Raw genomic sequence first — 23,477 nt, 5'->3', positions numbered from 1 at the left:
TTTACACATATATGTTATCTCCTCACTATATTTTTATGTCCTTATGGACAACTGCTTTTTTGAAAAAAAAAACCCAGGTGCCTGGCATCTTCCTCAAACATAGTTACTGGATAAACAGTTGCTGAATGAACCAGTGAACAAAAGTCAAAGTGGAGAGTAACAATTTGTTATCGTGTCTTCAATAGCAACAGAGTCATGTGCACAGTTAATGCTTTGGGGGAAATCTGCCTAACAGTTCTTAAGGGCTTACTCTGGGGCATATTCACTAGGAAACTCAATTTCAATCTCCCTTCTCTCCCCTTCATGTCTCCCTGGTACACTGAGGGCAGCAGGTGCTTGTACGGAGCAGCATAGCCACAAGGGGATTCTGGGCTACGATGATCAAATTTGGCGGTGGTGGTTAATAACACTGTCAGAGCTTGTCGGTTTTGTTTATGTGCCTGTTTCTCTGGGGTGCGCAATGAAAATGATAAAAAGTGACTTCAGGATCCCAAGGTGACATGATTGTTTGATGCTGAGAATAATTTAGGGCAGTCGACATGAGCCTTTCTTACCCACTTTTGATTTCCTCTCATTTAATTCAAGTCCCACTAATGCACTAGAGCAATTCATGGGAATAATATTACATCTGGAAATTTGGAGAGATTCTAGCTTGTGTATTTCTGTCTGCATATGGCTTAGATAAGGATCTCCCCACATAATTAGCCTGACTTTACTTGTGGATTAACTTGGGAGTCCAGGGAGGGGATACAATGCATTTCTGTGTATTTCAAGTGCAGAAGAAATGTTTATCCAAATTAGTTAACCATAGATGATCACAGAAGCTGAGAAAAGAATTAACAGGAGTGGTAATTGAGCCCAATCTCATAGATGACAGTATCCTGCAAAGTATTGGGTCCATGACAAGCTTCAGGATCTCCAGACAAGTGGACGAACATTTCACTGCGTTAGCACATGCTAGTGAGAGGCCTCATTTGTGTTCGGCTACTTCCTTGAGGTCTAGTTGGCATCTCTGGTTGTGACACTAACTTCTGTCTTTCCTGGGTCCCGGTGCTCGTGATTCATGGAACTGTGTTTCAGGGCGGCCAAGTCCTCACAACTGGGCCTCCCCACCCTCTCTCTGTTGCCTCTTCGGTCTCTTCCTCATTCTTTGTGGGAAGGGCGATCTGAAATCCAGAAGCACTGTCTGCATGCTTTCACAGACAAATTGACGGCCAGTGCCAGAAACGTTTCTCACCGGACGCTCTCAAAGTGGGCCCTGAGAAAAGAAGGGGAAACATGTTTCAAAGTCGTTTACGGGAATCCACATCAGGAGAAAGGCTGGTCGACAGGACAGTTAACAAGTACTTACCGCACATACAGAGTGCAGAGCATCAGATTAGACTAGAGCAGGGGTGCTTGTTTGTCCCTAGGTCCCACAGTGATTTTATTAAGTCTTCAGAAGTGACTAGAGCACTAAGGAAAACCGTGCTGTGTGTTGTCGGTGAGGAAATCGACCTCTCGGATCCTCTTTTGAATCTGTACAGTGGTTAATGGTGGCTGCGGCCAAGAGATAATGCACGTAGAGGGCCAGCGGGGGCCTCTGTTGGCGTTAGCCTGTCCCCTCACATCCTATTTCCCTCTGCAGGGAGAGGACTAGAGATAAGGGTCAAGGTTAGAAAGCAAGGTTAGTTCTCACAATCAGGTAGCCACCACTTTCCAAGGATGTGCCATTGGGCCACCCTCCAGAAGGCGAGAAATTATTACAATAGCTAGCCCTATTATTTTTGTACCCCTCATTTATTATTCTCAGCAACCTCTGAGGTGGGTATTATTACCCATGTTTACAATGGGGGCAACCTGACTTGGAGGTGAAGGATCTTGCCCAGCAGTCTGACCGCAGCGTCCATGCAATGACCATCCGGCCACATGGACAAACCCTCTGCCCCTCTGTGTGCATGCCATCAGCGTGGCAACCTTCCCTGACCACTAAAAACTACTGAAAATATAGCCTAGCCTTTTGTTTGTTTGGTTGAAGAGGAAACAAACTCAGAAGGGTACCTGTATACCCAAGGTCACACAGCTGGTGATCACAGAATTGACCTGAAACCCTGACAGAACACCTGGACTTAGTCTCAGTTGGTTCCATCCAGGAAGTCACGGCACCTCTATACCCTCTGGACTTCCAGTACCTGCCTTTCTAAATGGCTTTATTTTACTTTATAGCGATGATAACTCCCTGATTTTTTGTTTGCTTGAATTCTGTCTGGCACTAGAAGGTTGGCCCCCAGGGCAGTGCCCTAGGCTGTTTCATTATCATTTATCTCCCCAGAATCCACCATCCACTAGTAGATGGGCACCAGTGAGAACCTGCAGAATAAGTGGATTTCTAACATCCGAGAGTCTAAGCACCTGTAAATAGTGAAGGAAAAGGAGCATGGGTCACCTTTTTGGGTTAACAAATTTACATCTTAACGGGGATTTTTCCATAGGACTTTAACACAGAGGAGTAGATTCTATGGTGAAAGCATCATGGCAGGTCGTTTGGGGGTCGAGTGTTAAGCAGAAGAATTTTGCAACCCTGTAAGTCACCTCCTCAGGGAACAACCTGTACTGTGAGGGGCGGCTGGATCTGAAGTCCATGATGTAATTTAGTGATGATTCCTATGATGGACATTTCAGGGAGGAAGGAGAAGCCATTCTGGAAGACCACTTGTCATGTCTGTGGGAAACAGCTCCCCACCAATTGCTTTTAGCGCTTCTCAGTCGGACTGTCCCTGTCCTCATGTGAAGTTTCTTAAGCCTGTCCTTTTCCTTATGCTAGTTTTATTTTCTGAAAATGAGTTCCCATTAGCAACTTAATTGTTTATAAATCAGAAAATTTTTTTGAGCATGGTTGAGGGCTGCACCACATTAAAAGCAGACAATTATGATGAAATTCAATAAAATCATTGTAATTAGTACGGTCTGCATATATGATTTTGAACAGCCATGAGGAGCACATAGGTCAAGTCATCTGTTAAAAATCCTTGCCTCCCCCCAAGTTCCCCAATTAGTCTACTACTATAATTAGGACCAAGGGATTTAGTGGGGTCTCCTTGAAGTTTCCTTTGCTCACTTCAGGAATGGAGGAAGGTCGTGTGTGTGTGTGTGTGTGTGTGTGTGTGTGTGTGTGTGTGCGTGCCCTCGAAGCCTGAAGGTGGGGAAAGAAACTGTGAAACAGGACTCCTGTGTTTGCTTATTTATGTTACCACTTCCTCCACACCCTGTCCTCCTCTTAGTGTTTGTTTCCAAATCGAACCGTCCCCTCTTCTTCGCCTCGGCTTCCTCAACCCCGAGGATTCAAAAGAGACGGCAAGCGGCCCCGCCTTCTTATGAATATGCAACAGTAAGGGGCTGGGAGGAAGCCGGAGAGGAAAACCCTGCAAGAAACTCACCCTGTCTGCCTGAAACGGCTCCGGGCCGCTCCCAGCCTCTACCACGCCCTGCACGGGCCGGCGAACAATAGCACAGCCCCGGGGCGCGGAGGCGCGCTCGCCGCGGCAGAGGAGTCGCTGGATGTTCGTCGCCCGGGAAACGTGGAGTCGGAACAGCTCTTCAGAGCCAGTCTGAACTCCGGCCGGGAAGGTAGCAACCGGACGGGTTCACCGTCTCCGGCCCGAGGGGCCCGAAGGTCCCGTCTTTTGCCCTGCAAATGAGGGGGGCGCAGGGGCCCTCGCGGCGGCGCCCGCCGGGGCCGAGTTCCTCGCTTGCTTCCCCGTGACTTCCTGCCCACCGGAGCTCGGCGCGGGGTAGGCAGTCCCTCAAGAGAGCCCCGCTAACGTGCAGGAATGCTGAGAAAGGTAGGCGGGTTGTCTGTGCTGGTGGTCACCCCTCCCTCACTTTTGGGGAGGGGACCACCCAGCAGCAGGTGGCTGAACTCCTGCGTCCGTGGCACGCTTTCTGAAGCGAGGGTGAGAGGAGGCGAGGGGGAGCGGAGCGCTGGGTGAGCTGAAGGTTTGAGAAGTTACCGCGGCCCCAGCAGGTGCAGCGCAAGCGCCACGCTGCGCCCGGGAGGCGCGAGCACCGGCCGGCGGCCCGCGTCGCCATGGCAGCGGGGGCGGGGCCGAGCCGCAGCATGCGTCGCCATGGCAGCGGGGGCGGGGGCCGAGCTGCGGCGTGCCTGGGTTGCCGGGCGACAGAAGGGCGCGGGGAGGGGCTCGCGCCGTCCCTGGGAGGTTGTCCGAGGACCAGCCACCAAGTCTGGGGTTTCTTTGACGCTCGTTTCCTGGCCGTTAACTGCAGCCTATTGGCAGCGCTCTCCTTTGGTTAGGGAATCAGTCTTCTCGGCTACCACCTACTCAATGCCATAATACTCTTTTGAAAATACTCGGATTGTGGTCTGATGGAAGACGTGAAAAAGTAGGAAGATATTCCTTTCTAAAGCAACAACAAAAACGTGTACTGTTTCCTCGTTTTCAAGGATATTCCTTAATTATTATCATGTTTAAAAACTAAAATAGAGTACGTGGTTTGGATCCATGAAAACGAATTGACCTTCGGCCTTTCCGACATATTAGCCAAAATCTTTGCTAAAGAAAAGCGCATACAACAGACAGCACTATTAAAAATTCAGACAGTCGCATCTTAAAATGTCTTAGAAAGACACGACTCTCACAATGCACGTGAGAGAATTAATTTCATTTTATTTCACTGGGTATTTTCTTGCATGTTAATGTGCCAAATAATTTTGGCTTCTTATTTTAAAGGTTGTTTTAGCTCTACACTACAGAATAAAGTTGACAAGGACTTTGCATGACCTTTTCCAGAGCAGTGACTGACAGTGACCGTAGTACTTCCCCCTACTCTTTTTTCCTTTTATCCTCCTATAGCTAAAAGTATCTTTTGGTGTTTTTCATCTCTTTCTCCAGATTTAAATTGCCAAAGACACGGGTCTGTTACCAGTACTTAAGATGTGTTCCATGCACTAGTTTATTTCTTCCTCTTCCTCCATTTTAAAATTTTCTACGTATTATTTATTTATTTGTGTATTCATTCATCAGACATGGATTGAGGTTCTGATACGTGCTGTGTCCCTTGCTAGACTCCAGGGAAGAGGAGTAAGTGGTGGGAGGGACACACAAAGTTGCGTCAGAAAAATGCACCGCTTAGGGAGAGGCAAAGGCTGGGAAGTCATCAGAATCCACTATGATACTTTCTCATCTAGAAATTCCACCCAGGATGACCCCTGCTACTGGCCGGGAGAGGTGCACTGATTATTCTTGCCCTTTCAAGGCAAAGGTAGCCATTTAAAATACGAGGAAGATGACACTCATAAAAGTACAGTAATATGACCCAGGACTTACAGTCAGTAAGTGGTAAAGTCAGGATCCAAATTCAGATATGGCTCCTAAGACATGCGGCTTCTGAAGCATTAAGCCATTTGACCCTATGTCCCTACTAACCAAATTACCATATTTTGAATTTTGTGAATTTCCACCAAAAAAAAAAACACAACTATGCAGTTTCCTTTTTGGTTGAGCTATTTTTAAAGTCAGGTATTTCAAAAGTCAAATATGAATTGCATTTCTCAAGAATGTATGGTTTTCCTACTGAAATGTTGCTATCGTCAATAATCTTGTTTTCAGGGGTTCCCAAGTAGTTAATGAGAAAATTAAGATTTGGTTATTCAAATCATGTTTTAAGAATATTGGGGATACTTGTGTTTTTGTTTTTGTTTTTAATTTTTTTTTTTTTTTTTTTTTTTTTTTTTTTTTTTTTTGCGGTATGCAGGCCTCTCACTGCTGTGGCCTCTCCCGTTGCGGAGCACCGGCTCCGGACGCACAGGCCCAGCGGCCATGGCTCACAGGCCCAGCCGCTCCGCGGCATGTGGGATCCTCCCAGACCGGGGCACGAACCCGTGTCCCCCGCATCGGCAGGCAGACTCTCAACCACTGCGCCACCAGAGAAGCCCGTGTTTTTGGTTTTTTTAAATTAATTAATTAATTAATTTTTGGCTGCATTGGGTCTTCATTGCTCCACATGGGCTTTCTCTAGTTGCGGCGAGCGGGGGCTACTCTTCGTTGCGGTGCACTGGCTTCTCATTGTGGTGGCTTCTCTTGTTGCGGAACACGGGCTCTAGGCATGTGGGCTTCAGTAGTTGCAGCATGCAGGCTCGGTAGTTGTAGCTTACGGGCTTAGTTGCTCCAAGGCATGTGGGATCTTCCCGGACCAGGGCTCGAAGCCATGTCCCCTGCGTTGGCAGATGAATTCTTAACCACTGTGCCACCAGGGAAGTCCCGGCACTTGTGTATTAAAGCGTTCTGTTGTACAAATAGTTACACAATTAGAATTCTTTAAAGCAAAGTACATTACTTCGTTAGCATTCAGGTTTTTATTACCTTTCCTGATTTTAAATGTTTTCAGTCAGATTTGTTAACTTCTTCTGGCATTGTCTTTAGATAGGTGATAATTGGAAATTGCTGTGTGGAAAGTTGTCCTAAAAAGTTTAGGCATGCGCGGAGCGGCTGGGCCCGTGAGCCATGGCCGCTGAGCCTGTGCGTCCGGAGCCTGTGCTCCGCAACGGGAGAGGCCACAACAGTGAGAGGCCCGCGTACAGCAAAAAAAAAAAAAAAAAAAAAAAAAAAAGTTTAGGCATGTACCTGGCTTGACCTGCAGTGAGATTTCACTCCATATACCCCGTCACAGCCCTGAAAACCACGCTGAACTAATTTCATAAGTGTTTTTACAGTTAAAATGTTATTTTCCTGAATAGATTGCAGGATCGATGAAGGCAGGAACCAGATCTTTTGTGTCTTTAGAATCTTTCTCTTAATACCAGCTACAACACTCTTCATAAATCTTAACTGGCAGGAGAAACAAATATAAACTTTATCAGGCCAACAAAATATAGAGTACAAGAAATAATCCTTTAAAATATATAAGATTCACAGTCACAGAAGTTCTAATTATTTGTTGATTTTTTTTCCATGATACCTCACTATAAAATTCTAGGTAGTACCTTTTTTTTTTTTTTTAAGATGTTGGGGGTAGGAGTTTATTAATTAATTAATTTATTTTTGCTGTGTTGCGTCTTCGTTTCTGTGCGAGGGCTTTCTCTAGTTGTGGCAAGCGGGGGCCACTCTTCATCGCGGTGCGCGGGCCTCTCACTATGACGGCCTCTCTTGTTGTGGAGCACAGGCTCCAGACGCGCAGGCTCAGTAGTTGTGGCTCACGGGCCTAGTGGCTCCGCGGCACGTGGGATCCTCCCAGACCAGGGCTCGAACCCGTGTCCCCTGCATAGGCAGGCAGACTCTCAACCACTGCGCCACCAGGGAAGCCCCGGTAGTACCTATTTTGCAGATAGAAATTTTTACCCCAATTAATTATCCATAGATGATCACAGAAGGTAGGAAAAGAACTAACAAGACTTACGGTGACTAGTATTTAAGTATTTTCCAGTGTGTTATCTTAATTGAACCTCACAACAACCCTGAAAGTGTAGGGGAGGAAAACCTTTTCCTCTACCCTCTGGTTTTTTTGGCTGGTCTAATCATTTAATTGACATAAGACAGATTAACAGGAGAAAAACAAATTAGTTATGTACGTAGGGGAGTCCCAAAGATATGAGACCCAAGGGCAGGTCGGGCAGCTGAGGCTTCTATACCATCCTGAGCTGAGGAATGGGATGGGAGCCTGAGGCTTCCAAGGGGAAGAGGGTCATGCACAGGACAGTTAGAAGACAGATGTTTGGTAAGTTGATGGTTGCCCTGCCATATAGGTAGGTCATTCAGATAAAAGTGATCTCTGGGGCTTCCCTGGTGGCGCAGTGTTTGAGAGTCCGCCTGCCGATGCAGGGGACACGGGTACGTGCCCCGGTGCGGGAAGATCCCACATGCCGCGGAGTGGCTAGGCCCGTGAGCCATGGCCGCTGAGCCTGCGCGTCCAGAGCCTGTGCTCCGCAACGGGAGAGGCCACAACAGTGAGAGGCCCGCGTACCGCAAAAAAAAAAAAAAAAAAAAAGTGATCTCTGGTAATAGCTCCCTCTCTCTGAGTCTGGCCCCAGTCTCAATTCCTTTAGGAAATTGAGGGGGAGGTAAAAAGCCCCTCCTGGGTCTCTTTAGCTCAAAACAATCCACGTGCCGAAGTGGCACATTTTGGGGAGGCTCGTTCTGAACCCCTTCAAAGGGATTCACATCACCAATTTTTTTTTTAATGTATGAGAAAACAGAAGCTCAGAGAAGTTGAGCGTCTTGGTCAGAGTCACCCAGCAAGGGAGAGTCACATCTTCTGATGAAGTCAAGTGATGCCCTTGCAAACCAGACACGCCTGTGAGCTCTGGGGGCCTGAGCCTCTTGACAGACCTGGGGAGTCTGGGTGGAAAATGCCTTCTCTCCGTCTCACCTGCCCCAGGCTCCCCCTCTGTCTGGGAAGAAGGCGAGGGAACCTCTTTCAAAAGACAAGCAAAGCAAGAGGCAGGGCAGAAGGAAGGGGGAACCAGTGTTCAGAGTTGGTGGTGGGGAGACCGGGGGGAGGGGTGTGCTAGTCTCCTAGGGCTTCTGTAACGACGTATCCCAGGCTGGCAGGCTTAAACCACAGACCTCTACTGTGTCACAGCTCTGGAGGCCGGAAGTCAGCAGGGTGGGTTCTTCAGAGAACTCCCTCCTCGGCTGGCTGATGCCTCCTCTTTGCTGTGCCCTCATGTGGTCCTCCCTCCGTGTGTGTCTCTGTCCTAATCTCTTCTTGTTATGGCACCTGTCCTCTTGGATTAGGGCCCACCCATTTGACCTCATTTTACCATAATTGCCTCTTTAAAGGCCCCAGTCGCCAAATACGGTTGCGTTGGGAGGTCCTGGGGGTTAGGACTTCAGCAGATGAATTTTGAGGGAACTCATTTCAGCCCATAATAGAGACTAAGGAAAGTGAACTTGGTCTATGACCCAGAAGACAAGACATTTCAATTGCTTTACGGTTTCCATTAGTTTTCTCTCCTGGCACCGATCAACGTTTGGGTGAGTCGTGGCAGTTTTTTACAACAGTATATTCCACCGGACGTATAAAGAAAACAAAGAGATTCAGAACTGGACTGTTCTGTATTTAGCTTGCTTTATACTTTATTTTCACTCTCACCTCTGCAGGGCCAGCTTCCAACCTTGTCACATTTTGACGAGGGCAGACAAAGCTGATGACGACCCCCATTTCCAGTTAGGTGTGACCTGTCTCTCTGCCTTTTTTAGTGCCGTGGAGTGATTTGAGTCACGTGCACTGCCTGGGAAGCATGATAAATCCAATGAAAATGAGATCACAATACTGAAAGGACAGGGAGGCGTAGATTTTACAGCCCTCAGAGCCATGAAGATAAAAGCTAGGGCAACCTTCCATCTGAATGGCATTTTCCATGCTTATTTCTAACAAGATATGCTCAGCATCGTGTTTCAGACTGTGGAAGGTAGCCAGAAGAATTTGAAGGTTTTCTCTGAGGCACTGAACAACTTACAAGGTTATAATTGGAATGTATTGCAAAGACTCAAATTATGAAAATGCTGTGGTCATAGAATATCAGGGACCAGAGGGAAGCCTGCAGGTCTTGTAGCCAGTGCCTGGCCCTTGGCTGGACTCCACAGAACCTGCTTTGTGAAGGCGGGAATCCAGGCTAGGTTTCAAGATAGCCCGAGAAGTTTCCAGAGTTTCCTGCAATAAAGGTTTCAGTATTCACCAAACATCAAAGATCTTTTGTTTGTTTCCTCAATTTCCTTCATTATTTCATATTTTGCCATCAGAAAAGTTAGAGCATGGGTGTCCACTTTTTTGCATGGAATAACTTGTCATTTGCGAAAAGAGTCTTAATATGTCATTTCTTGGCTCTTTTTGGTAAGTTGAATGGAAACTCTGTCCATTGTGACGAATCTGTTTCTATCACAGTCCCAGGGAAGCCGCCCCTCACCATCCTGAGTTGTGGGTTGTTTTTTATGTCTTCACTGCACTTGCTTGAGTTGTGACTTTTGAGGACTGTCCTATTCACTTCTAATCGTGAGGCCCTGGACTCTATTCTGAAATATGCTTACGGAAGAATGTGTATCCCATACACTTGGGGAAGCTTTTTCCAGGAATACCAAAAGCTTTCAAAATGTGCTCTTTGGATGGGATCCAGCAGCTTTCGTTTTCTTGTGGTTTTTTTTAACATCTTTATTGGAATATAATTGCTTTACAATGGTGTGTTAGTTTCTGCTTTATAACAAAGTGAATCAGTTATACATATACATATATCCCCATATCTCCTCCCTCTTGCATCTCCCTCCCACCGTCCCTATCCCATCCCTCTAGGTGGTCACAAAGCACTGAACTGATCTCCCTGTGCTATGCGGCTGCTTCCCACTAGCTATCTATTTTACGTTTGGTAGTGTATATATGTCCATGCCATGCTCCCACTTTGTCCCAGCTTACCCTTCCCCCTCCCCGTGTCCTCAAGTCCATTCTCTATGTCTGCGTCTTTATTCCTGTCCTGCCCCTAGGTTCTTCAGAACCATTTTTTTTTATTCCATATATATGTGTTAGCATACGGTATTTGTCTTTCTCTTTCTGACTTACTTCACTCTGTATGACAGACTCTAGGTCCATCCACCTCACTGCAAATAACTCAATTTCGTTTCTTTTTATGGCTGAGTAATATTCCATTGTATATATGTGCCACATCTTCTTTATCCATTCATCTGTCGATGGGCGCTTAGGTTGCTTCCATGTCCTGGCTAGATCCAGCAGCTTTCCACAATGGGTGGTTTCAGAAACAGGTTCATGTGTGAACCAGCTATCATCATCCCAGCCCAAAAGGAATGTGTCCTCCTCAGAGCAGTGCATGCTTAATCAGGGAGGGGCTGGATGCTAGTGCCTGGAGTTTGAAAAGTCAGCCTTGAAAGTTAGTGCAAGTTCCTGAAGGGCACAACTATACATTTCCCCTTCAGATTCGAGCCAGACGTTTGTCTCCCTGGTCAGTTGTGCATATCGGCTGGCACAGGTCCAGGAGGTGGGTTGGTCTGTTCAACGGCTGCTTCTAGAACACCTTTAATTAAGATCTCCCCTCAGAGGCACTCCCCTCAACTTAGGAGAAAAGAAGCCAACACTGATGTATGAAGAGTGAGGAGGAACTGCTGTTCATGGCTGTTGGTGACTTCCCCAGGCTTTGGCCCAGTGAAGTACCCTTCATCCCTCTACACTACTGGAGAAGGTCATGACCTTGAAGTGGCCTGGAAGTTCCCAGGCTTTCAGGGAGTATTTTTCAGTCATTCACGATCTTCTCAGGCTGCAGGGCATGAGAAGACATGTCATGGACTTTCTCCTCAAGCAGCTGATACTCTAGCTCAGGGTAAACAGACGTGAAAATAAGAAAGCACAATTCAAGGCTCTGTCGTGTACACACTGGTAGGTGTGCTCCAGACACTAGGAACAGTTGCTCGAGGTGGGGTCAGCAGCCAGAGAATTGCATCCTCTTTTTTTTTCTTTATTTTCTTTATGTTTAAAAAATTTTTATTTTATATTGGAGTCTAGTTGACTTACAATGTAATGTTGTGTTAGTTTCAGGTGTACAGCAAAGTGATTCAGATATATATATATATACATATCTCTTTCAGGTTCTTTTCCCATATAGATAGAGTTCCCTGTGCTATACAGTAGGTCCTTGTTGATTATCTATTTTATATATAGTAGTGTGTATGTGTTAATCCCAAACTCCTAATTTATCCCTCCCCACCATGTTTCCCCTTTGGTAACTGTAAGTTTGTTTTCTATGTCTGTGAGTCTGTTTCTGTTTTGTAAACAAGTTCATTTGTATCATTTTTTTATTTTTTATTATTATTTTTTTTTTGCGTTACGCAGGCCTCTCACTGTTGGGGCCCCTCCCGCTGCAGAGCACAGGCTCTGGACGCGCAGGCTCAGCGGCCATGGCTCACGGGCCCAGCCGCTCCGCGGCATGTGGGATCTTCCCGGACCGGGGCACGAACCCGTGTCCCCTGCATCAGCAGACGGACTCTCAACCACTGCGCCACCAGGGAAGCCCTGTATCATTTTTTTAGATTCCACATATAAGTGATATCGTATGGTATCTGTCTTTGTTTGACTTACTTCACTTAGTCTGATAATCTCTAGGCCCATCCAAGTAGCAGCAAATGGCATTATTTCATTCTTTTTACAGCTGAGTAGTATTCCATTGTGTATATGTACCACATCTTCCTTACCCATTCCTATGCTGATGGACATTTAAGCTGCTTCCGTGTCTTGACTGTCGTGAATAGTGCTGCTATGAACATTGGGGTGCGATGCATCCTCTATTCCTCACTGTGGCTTCTCAGATGCAGATCTCCTTCAAGTTCCCATCACCCCAGCCCCTTAACCTGGCCCTTTCCTGCTTTTCCAGTGAGGATGCTCAAGAAATCCTATCTCAGATGAGTTTAAACCAGGGTGAATCTGGCCACAGGATCCGAAGCCGTTATACTCCTGGGAGCTCCCTCAGGATTTGATGGAAATGAAGGAGGGACTGGGCTGAAGGAGCAGGAGAGAGAGCCACTTCTACTGTCTCATCCTGGATAGAGTTCATAGGTCCTTGGAAAGCCATCAAAAGACTGCCTGAGTCTTCATTTCAAGGACAGAAGGATATGTAGGCAACGTAAGAACAGGAGACTGTGCGCATGGCCACAGCAGGGCAGAGAGGAGAAAAAAAGTGGTCCAAACCCTAGGTGGTGACAGGATAGGGCACCCACAACTGGTCCTTTCCTGAGACCATGGGAAGAAAATAAACGTGGCAGCTAGGAAGCCAGCTCTGGGATACAGACGTGTGCCCTGGGGTTATACCCCTGGAAGCTCTGTGCTCCCCACTCCTGAGCTCTGTACTCCTCACCCACTGGGGCCCAGACCCCCCTCCCCCCATGATGATCATCAGTGATTTGGAGCTGGAGGGTCCACTGCAGGGAGAACGGAGTCTCTGGTTCCATTGGTCCTGGCACTTGGAGCTGGCACAGTCAATTCTGTTGTAGGGGGTTAGGTCTGCAGGTGATTTTTAGCACACCACTGTTTCTTGTGCTTGTGTTAGGTACTTGGGGCTGGCCCAGGGACCAGTTCTGTATATCCTATTTGTAAGGAAAATATATGCTGAACTTGAAGCAAGTGAAATGTATGTTTGAGCAGCAAGCCTTTGTGAAATGAAGATCAGGGCAACTGGGAATTTTATCTGGACAGCCAAGGCATAGAGGAATGAGCATTAGAGGAAGATGGGGAGACCTGGGTACAAATATCATCTCTAAGACAAATTCACAAATTTTAGCAGAATGCGAAATTCCCCGAGTGTTGTTATCTCTAAGAAGGGGGACTTGATTGGATGATTTCCGAGGTCCCGTCGTGTTCTGGAATTCTGCTCGTTCTGAAAGGCAGCCCCAAATGGGATGTGTCGCCTCTAAGAATCCCAAATGCTGGTCAGGTATCCATCCCTTTGCCTTTTATTCGTGAGTCTTCTGGTGTCCCCATGAGTCTGTCATAGTCGGCGATGCTGTTTCCTGCCGGTGTCCGTACACAAGGTTGGGAACGTCTCTCCAGGAAAAGGCTTAGAGGTGAGAATTTCTCAGTTTTCCTTAACTGATTCTTTTGTTTCATGCCTTTGTAAAAATAAAATTGTCTCCACATGCTCTTGGCTTCCGTGTCTTGGCTGTGAGATCTCAGCCTTGAGAAACCATCAGGCCAGGTAAGCTGTTTTTATTGTTATTTCATCACATCTCAAGGAGAGCATTCCAGGATGTATCCCCAGATCAAATGCCTGTAATTTCCTTTGATTGGAAACATGGAAGGATCTCCTTGTGCAGTGAATTGCAGCATATACAAAGTGAAGGACAATTCTTGGTCACTTTACACGGAGCAGGGAATTTTGAAAAGTTTGGAATTTTGGATCAAACTAAATGGAACCTACACTGAATCTGGCTAGTGAAAATAGATCTCTTAGTTTATAGAATTTATCGTCTTGGGATCTTATGTATCAGGTTTCCTTGTAGTGTCTGTATTTAGGTAGTAAATGTGGTGTTTTAGAAACTTTTTTCCTTTCTAATTATATATTTATTTATTTATTTAGAAAGGAAAAAGAGAAATCCACACAAACATTTCTCAAAAGCTTCCAATTAGGCCAATCTTAGGAAAAATGCATATTATGATCTGAAATGCATATTATGATCTGTAGTTAAATAAGAATGTTTTGGTTTATAAGCTGAGTGTACCCATACCATCAGCATGAGATGTATATACAGTTTTCCCTTTGAAAACATTTCTGTCCAAGATCCAAGCGCTGGACCTTTATTTCCTTTCTCTGGATCAGAGAGATCATTAAAAGGAATTCTAGCTCGGTACTTGGCTTACCTTCTCATCAGAGATAACTAATTCCATCTCACCTGTGTTACAACCAGGTAGAAGCATTTGATAGTGTTTCACAAGCCAAGGAGTGGAGAAACTAACGAAATTTCTGACTGTGTTGGTTACAGTTTTGAGAACTGTAGTGGGATACACTTCATTCTTAGCATAAAAACATGTCATTGTTTTTTTTTTTTAAGAAAGGGAAATAACATTAATGAGTGCTGGCTGTGAAGCGGGCATTGATGTATTTGTGGTATTTGGAGCTGCTGTTGCTTTTATGTTGGAAGTGAGTAAAATGAGACACGGAGAAGTTACATCACCTGTCAGAGGACACACTGAATAAGTGGAAAAGCTGGTGTCCAACCTCAGAAAAAAAAAAAAAGAAAAAGAATTTTTACTGTCTAGCGGTTGAATATGTATGTCACTTGAAAATGAGGAACCACATTATCTCTAAGATACCCATGTTTTTTGTGGGATGAAAGACAGCTGGAATAATGTGAAAATCAGTGGTTCCCCTGATTGTGGGAATATATTCTCTGGAGTAAAGTTTAAGCACTTCTAGCATTAAATATTATATTAATCACTATTAGCTCTGGGAATCTGCCCAAACAAGTCATTCTTCCAACAATGTTTGTCTTCAGCCAACTTAGGCAATCAGCCACTGAATGAGGCATTTTTCCCCCTAAAAGACATGATTCGACCAGTAAGAATTTGGTTATGCGATTAAGTGTTGACAAATTGGGAGGTAAAAACTCTGGACTTGGAAATCTTGGTATTTTGATGACCTAAAGTATAAACAGTTTTTCCCCCTGCAATAAATAACAGCTGTACAAATTTTAATTTCAAATTGGCCAATCTTCAAAGCTACACTGCAAGCTATAAGTTAAGATATGAGGATAATAATCAAGAAAAGTAAAAATGCCATCAGCAGTGAGAACCTGTTTTTTAAAAAAAGAAAAGGAAAAGAAGGGAAAATTCCTTTAGAAAATGACCTAAGACTTTTTTTTCCTGTTAAAAAATGAGAAAAGTGAAAGAATTTTCAAAGAATGTTGACCGAGGATAGAGTTTCTTGTAAAAACTATGCTTTTTAGTGGAACTCTAATCAGAAGTTTAGGAGTCAGTAGCCTCTTCTAAAGGCAACAAGAGATAGTATTATCAGGATTTTATGAGTATGATATCTGCTATAATCTAGTCAGCGGCGCTTTGTTTTGGTTGTGGAGTGATGGGCTTTAGTAAAGCGGGCATCCGCGGCTGCTGGAGGGAAGATGCCAGCCAGCAGGGTCATGGGCACCAGTGGAGCCACAGTGGGACCAGGGGATGCCAGGGTGGACCGGAAGGAGGGCGGGGCCTTCACTTTCAAATAGTTCATCCTTGATTATTTCTTTGGAAAAGGTGCTTCTGGAATTTCCATTGGTATCTGATATATGAGGGGTGAGAAAGATTTAGCCCAAGTAGTTGGGCTGAAAGCAATGTATGAATTAGACACATGACAGAAAACAACATCTTTTGTTAATATGTTTATTCAAGTGGTTTTACATTAAAAATTTAGTGTTCCTGATAGTTTAATTGCTAAATGAACGTAAAGATATATCCCACTAGCTTACTAAAAATCTATTTTTAATAAACTGATTATTTAAAACATGGATTTTCATAGTGGAAAAGATGGCAGCTTTTAGGAAAGCAAGGAAAACTCTATTAAAAATTCTTTAAATTATATTAATTTAAAAATTTTAATTGTTTTTATTTTTTTAATATATAATTTATTTACATGCTATAAAATGAGAGGGTTATGAAACAGCATCTGCTGAAAAGTAATCTCCTCTCTCCTCCAGGCTTTCACCCCACTAACCCTTCCAGGTTACCCAGCTGCCCCTCTGGGAGGGGCTGTATGCTTCAGAGAAGGTCTGTGCCTGTATAAGGAAATATGTTTTCTTCTATCCCCCTCTAGTTCTTACACAAGTATTGACATAGTATACATAGTATTCTAGTATACATAGTATTCTGGATCCTTTATTTTTACTTAATGATATATTTCAGAGATGATATATTATGGTATATTTGACATATTATGATATATGATGTATTAATGATATATTTCATATCAGTACATAAAACACTTCTTCATTCTTTTATTTTTATTGTGGTAAAACATACATAACATGAAATTTTCCATTTTTAAGTGTACAGTCCTGTGGCATTACATACATTCACATTGTTGTGCAACCATACCACCATTTATTTCTAGAACTTTTTCATCATCCCAGCTGAAACTCTGTACCCATTAAACAATAACTCCCTCTACCCCCAGCCCCTGGTAACCACCATTCTACTTTCTCTCTCTCAGAATTTGACTTTTTTAACTATCTCAGAATGAGTAGAATCATCTAAATGTTATCCTTTTGTGTCTGGCTTATTTCAGTTAGCATAATATCCTCAAGGTTTATCCATGTTATAGTATATATCAGGATTTCATTTCCTTTTAATGGCTGAATAATATTCCATTGTATGCATATACCGCACTGGGTTTATCCATTCATCTGTCAATGGACATTTGTGTTGTTTCCACCCTTTTTCATTCTTTTTAATGGCTGTGTAGTATTCTGTTCTATGGTTGTAGCATCTTAGATAAACCAGTTCCCTAGTGATGAGCATCAGGTTATTTCCATGTTTCAGTGAATAACCGTGAACCTGTACTAGTTGACACATGCATGTATCTAGTAAACACATTTCTTGAAATGGATTGGCTAAAACGAAATGTTATGGGCACCACACGTTTTGGGCTCTTGCCAGCTGGTCCTCCATGGACGTTGTCCCCATTTGCACACCCTAGAGACTGCCTGCTTCCCGACCCCTCACTGACACAGTGTCGCCAAACTCCTTTGCTCCTTTGCTCATCTCGTGGTGGAAAACGCTGTCTCAGCACAGTTGCAACTGGCATTTCTCTGGAGTGAACTCTGAGCGTTTCAGGGCCATTGTATTGCCTTTCACTGGGACTATCTTCATTTCCTTTGTTCATGTCTCAGGTGGGCTGTTGAGTTTCTTCCTCCCTCTTCTCTATATTGGCTGTTGCTGAAAAATTTGCTTTTCTTTGGCATCCTTACAGCAGCCTGTGGGAAGCTTTTGGAACCCTGCTGTGAAACGGGAATTTTGTCTAAGAATAGTGAAACCTGCTTTTCAACACCATTGACCAAATACTGGCTCGGTGACAGTAATTTTGTTAAGGGGACAGACTTTAGGAGGCAGGAGATGTAGGGGGCTTTATATTCAGAAGAAAGTTTATCTGCTCTCACAGTGTGTTTAAAGGACTTATTCATCTTTCAAAAGGTGGATGCATAAACACAAGACAATATATAACGTGAGATGTACTGAGAAAATAACCGAAAGGTAGCAGACGTTCACACCCACCCACGGACCAGGGCAGGGTGTTGGCAGGGGGTGGTTTCGGGTATGATGAGGCCTGAACAGAATACGGTTAGGAGGAAGCTCTTTAAGAAAAAGAATCCAGGGCTTCCCTGGTGGCGCCGTGGTTGAGAGTCTGCCTGCCGATGCAGGGGACACGGGTTCGTGCCCCGGTCCGGGAAGATCCCACGTGCCGTGGAGCGGCTGGGCCCGTGAGCCATGGCCGCTGAGCCTGCGCGTCCGGAGCCTGTGCTCCGCAACGGGAGAGGCCACAACAGTGAGAGACCCGCGTACCACAAAAAAAAAAAAAAAAAAAAAAAAAAAAGTCAACAACCTGAGTTGCCACACGGAGGGCAAAACGAGCCAGCTCTGTGGCCCGCGTGGCCCCTCAGAGTCCTACGCCCGACACTTTGTACCTGCAGGGTCACAGCTTATGGCCCCGCACAGGAGGACAGAGCATCCTGGGGCTGGTTCAGTGACATTTGCCGTCCAATGCAGCAGTTTTATATGGACGACTACATTTTTATTGATGGTTTTAGTAGATCTGATACTAACTAGTCTGTGACCCGTGTAAGTGGTATTAATATGCTGTTATTTTTAAGTGGGTTGTGCATGGAATCAGGCATATTGTCTTGTCAGCACATTGGATTTAGCCCAGTAAAGGAATTTACAGCAGCACTTCCTTCCTTCTGGAGGCCCTTGGAGAGAATCCATTTCTTGGCTTCTTCCAGCTTCGAGGTGCTGCCTGCATTCCTTGGCTGGTGGCCCCTTCCTGCATCTTCAAAGCCAGCCATCACCTCACTCTGACCTCTTCCTTCATCCTCACTTCTCCTTCTCTGACTCTCCTGCCTCCCTCTTTTCCTTCTAAGGACCTTTGTGATGACATTGGGCCCATCCAGGTAATCCTGTAGGTAGGTGTTGCTATTCTCATGTTATGGGTCGGAAAACACGACTCAGAGGGTCCTTGCTGTTCCTTGTGCCCCATTCCTCTTGAGAGCAGCGGATAATGGAATAGCCCATACTCGTCTGGGTTTCTCATCACTCTTGTAAGGATCCATTGTGATTAAAAGGAAAATCTGGGCTTTTAAAATGATTATTTTTCTACTGTTTCCTTCCAGTTTTATTGAGGTGTAATTGACGTACAGCACTACATAAATTTAAGGTGCACAGCATAATGATTTCACTTACAGACATCGTGACATGGTGACCACAGTAAGTTCAGTGAACATCCATCATTTCGTATAGATACGAAATAAAGGAAAAAGAAAAAATATTTTTGCCTTGTGATGGGAACTCAGGATTTATTCTCTTAACAACTTTCGTATATAACATACAGCAGTGTTGATTATATTTGCTGTTGTACATGTTGTGCATTACCTCCCTAGTACTTATTTATCTTAAACTAACAATATTGTGAGGCTTCCCTGGTGGCGCAGTGGTTGAGAGTCCACCTGCCGATGCAGGGGACACAGGTTCGTGCCCCGGTCCGGGAAGATCCCACATGCCGTGGAGCGGCTGGGCCCGTGAGCCGTGGCCGCTGAGCCTGTGTGTCCGGAGCCTGTGCTCCGCGACGGGAGAGGCCACAACAGTGAGAGGCCCGTGTACCGGAAAAAAAACAAAAAAAACAAAAAAAACCCCAGATACACAAAATACTTCTCCTTAGCCATAACTAAATGAAGAGTTAGGAGTGAAATAGTGACTCCATGTACCAACAGCCTATACGCACACTTTGGATAGATACACTCTCTACCAGTGTTCCAAAGTTTTTAACCTGGCAGATATGCTTGCTTCTTGCTTGCCAAGTTGATCAGTGTAGGTTGGATTGACATCCGTCTGTGTGAGGTTCATGCAATATGGAAGCTGTGCCATGGCTCCTTTATTTTCAGGCTGTACAGTTCTCAAGGTTTTGTTGTCTTAACTCATTGGCCATCCAGGACTGTGGTGCTTCCCTCAGGGGAGAAAATGAACAGTCACGAAAGAAGATGGGTATTGGAAAAGAATCTGAAAAAGAATGAAAAAAAAAAGTATATGGATGGATGTATGTATATGGATAACTAAATCGCTTTGCTGTGCACTTGAAACTAATGCAACATTGTAAATTAACTATACTTCAATTTAAAAAAAAATAATAATATTAAAAAAAGGAAAGAAGACGGAACCTCCCCTCTCATGAATGTTCCTTGAGGTCTCCCAGAACTGGCAGTAGGCAGTACAGGTATTACCAGGAAGACTTGGAATGGACCAGAACATTGCATCAATTTAATCAATTCCAAGATGACTCTTACATAGGCCTGAAAATATGCTTTCCATCCTATTTATCATCCCAAATTACGTTCAGTCACATTATCCAAGGTGAACTACCAGAGATTCTACAGTGAGATAACGCCAGTAGTAAAATACAAAAAGGCCCTCAGATAGCAAGGCGCCACCCACCTGGAGAGCCCCAGTTGGACTATAAACCCCTTCCCGCCATCAGATTCCCGGCGAAAACTTAAAGCTCATCTCCTGCCTTTAGCTTCTCTGTTATTATTACAACCTACTGTGTGTTCGAATAAGCCCAAGGAATTAATTGATATGCATTTGGAAAATGCGTCCACATTCCCTTTTATATTACTACCTTTTTCTAACCTAAAAATTATCTTTGCCAACCTGCTTTCAGTTTTAAAAGCTATAAGATTTCCTCAAAGCAAGTAATATTTTAGCATCCTGATTTTAAGAGGGCTCTACTTTTTCTGCCTCTCTAGGGAAGGAGTTAAACGCTGGAAGAAGACATCAGCATTTAATGGTAAAGAAATTCTGCTCTTGGGCAGCCTGTATGCAGTGCTCACATTTCAAAATTGTTTTCATTCTTAGGTTTTTGTAACGTTTAACCAGTCTGGATGGACATATGAAACCATGGTCCTAAAAGAAATGCATCTGCTTGGAGGCAAGAGTCAGGGATCCATTTGGATGGAGTGAGAATTGCCTGATGTCTTAGACCAACCGAATGCCCACCGAGTGCCTGGCAGGGGGCCGGGGTCCTGGGCAGGGGCTCACACTGAAGCAGGAGAGAGAGAGTATTTGCAGTTATAAAATGAAAACGAGTTTAAGGATGCTTGGGGAATATGGAATGGTTGGTGATGAGGTACAGCTACATAGCTTCTTGCACGTGAAGGAACGAATTCGTGTGTTTTGATCACTCTTGGAGCAGGGACGGGGCAAAGGACAGGGACACAGGGGCGAGAAAGCTTTGAGTTCATGAAACTGTTTTTCAAATAGTCACTGTGAAGAAGAACAGCTGGTAAATGTCACGAAAAGGCTCTGAGGACACACAGCGTTTAGAAGGGCATTTCCCAAGGGCTGCACATTCTTTCGGACTTGTCAACAAACCATCAAAGTTGCATACAGGACACAAGAAGTAACAGCCTCGGCATTTTTGTCAGTGGAGGAGAGGATTCCTTGCTCTGCACACAGCGGCATAACTGACATTTTTTTCCTCCTTAGTAAAGACTTCCATTCCCTTGACCTTGCGAGTTGACCTTCTAAACTACAGTACAGTATTTCTCGCATAATTATCACCTGTTCCAATACGAAGTCACCACGCTCAGACTCACTTCTGGATAGAAGAGACATTCAAAAATGTATGAAAAAACACAACACACATCTGTGTACACAGTACCCATGAAAAAGAACCAATACATGTAAGGCCCTGTTCAGAGCAGTTGGCTACAGGAACGGCCGTAGGTCTGCTGCATCCTGTGAGGATTCAGTTGAAACGCAGGGAAAATACCACAATTTGTGAGTAACTACCCGTGATTCTCTTATAAAGTAGGAGGCTGACGATGGACATAGTAAAGTGTATCTGAGAGGCTACGTGGAGGGTAAGTTACATATCAGCGTTGTCTCCCCACCCCCTTGAATCTTAGGAGACCCACCAGTTGATTGGCAGGTAAACATCGGGCCTTCCTAGCATCCTTGAGCAGCTTACAACATCAGGCTTCCTTGGATTGAGAATGTGATAGAAAAAAAAAATCTGTAAATGGTCTTAATGAGCAACAGTTTCAGGTAAGGGTGTGGCAAGATTGTCCCAGCCTGTCCCCATTTCACCTACTGTGACACACGAAAGAGGGAGAGGCCAGAGGGAGCCCAACAAGCAGAGTCGGGAGGAGCCCTCTGGGGCCAGCGCCAGGCCAGGCCTGTCCTCGTGGCAGCTGCCTCGGCTCCTGATAATAACAGCCAGCGCCACAGCCCCTGTGGGGTCCCAAGCACCGAGGCCCTGAGCTGCCGATCTGGGCCCCCGCCCGGCCCAGCTCATCGACCCCTGGCAGGAATCCCGGGGCATGGGGGGCTATGGTCCCATCTCACCCTGAGCAGCTCAGTCTGAGGGAGGCTGGCACCTCACTTACGGGGCTGCGAGGTGGCCCCAGGGGCCCACCTGATGCCGGCCCCGCTCCTCACGCCATCTCCCCCGTGTCACCAGCTCCCAGGCAGGGTGTGGGCGACACTCTAAGTGGGACGAGACGATGCTCCCCGGGAACGAGAGAGGAGGCTCTTGCTGTGCGAGAAACAGAAGGCGCCTTCCTCCTGGAGGCCCGCAGGTGTGCCCACCATCCTTACACACCCGAAGCCCCTCCTCTCAGATCTTCTTCACAAGCCTCCCAGGTGCCCTCAGCCCAAGGGTGTCCTTCCCACCCGGGCTCCCGCTGTACCCCTTAGGACCGGTCGCCCTCCAGGGGCCCACAGGTACAGGACCTGGCCTCGCCCACGCCGCACCTGTAAGTAAAGCTTGGCGATGGACTCATGGAGAGGGTAGGGCCTTGGGCGTCCTGTGGGCGTTGCCTCTGGCCGTTGCCTGTCACCACGGGGCCCAGCAGGGGGTGAGGGACCCAGGCACTGGCAAATACGGCCAAGAAGCCAAGGGTGTAGCTGACCTACGATGAAAGGTTGGTGCAGGATTCAGTCACCTGCTGCTTCCACCTTGCATCACAGCCAGACCCTCCATCCCGCATCGCGAGCGCAGGGGGCTCTGGACCACTCCAGAGCAGGGAGCTTCCTTCTGCTTTCCAAATAAAACACTTTTAGACTTGGGGGCACAGGGCAGCTCGAGGACAAAACTCTCATCTGTCTTGTCCAAGGTTGTCCCTGGGAAGGAGGACGTCGGCCTCAGATGGTCCCTGCTGGTCAGTATCTGGGGGACCCTGTTAGGGCGTGCCCCAGTGTCACTGCGACGGGTACAGAGTCTACACCTGCTGGCTGCCCATTGGCGGTGGGTTAGGACCCTTCGAGTTGGCCAAGGTGACCACGGTCGTGGCCCTCCGGTCTCCGCGGCTCCCAGGGCTCACCTGCCTCTGCTCGGACGAGCTGTGCCCTACCGTCTCCAAAACCAGCCCCATGAGGGACATCCCCGGCGGTCCAGCGGTTAAGACTCCGCGCTTCCACCGCAGGGGGCGCAGGTTCAATCCCTGGTCCGGGAACTAAGATCCCGCATGCCGCGTGGTGCGGCCCCCAAGATGAATAAAATGATGAAAAAAAAAGTCAAATGTTAAAAAAGTTTTAAAACCCCAGCCCCACGAGCAAGGAGGGGCTGCAGGCCTCAGGGCAGCCGTGGGCACTGCCCATCTCCTGTTCCCACAAAAATGCCACCTAACAAACCACCCAAGTCCAGGGGCTAAAGCAGTAGCATTCATTTAGCCCCTGTGCCTACAGGTTGGGCCTCAGCTGGGCTCGCCTGGTTGGTTCTTCTGGGCCTGACTGGGCTCACC

The 23,477-nt window shown here is 46.0% G+C and overlaps 1 protein-coding gene across 1 annotated transcript in view; it reads left to right on the top strand.

The window, feature by feature from the left end:
- The first annotated feature begins 3,719 nt into the window (after positions 1-3,719).
- The window catches only part of SPATA13 (spermatogenesis associated 13), a 257,109-nt gene continuing 237,351 nt past the window's right edge, over positions 3,720-23,477 (top strand). Inside the window, exon 1 of the mRNA XM_082601939.1 lies at positions 3,720-3,821. Coding sequence (XP_082458065.1) covers positions 3,810-3,821 — 12 coding nt within the window. The 5' untranslated portion in view covers positions 3,720-3,809. The remainder of the gene's footprint in view (positions 3,822-23,477) is intronic.

This window comes from Mesoplodon mirus (assembly GCF_964341445.2).
Source record: "Mesoplodon mirus genome assembly, chromosome: 17".
NCBI classification, from domain to species: Eukaryota; Metazoa; Chordata; class Mammalia; order Artiodactyla; family Ziphiidae; genus Mesoplodon; species Mesoplodon mirus.
The sequence above is the reverse complement of the archived record's forward strand: the minus strand, read 5'-3'. Positions and strand labels throughout refer to the sequence as shown.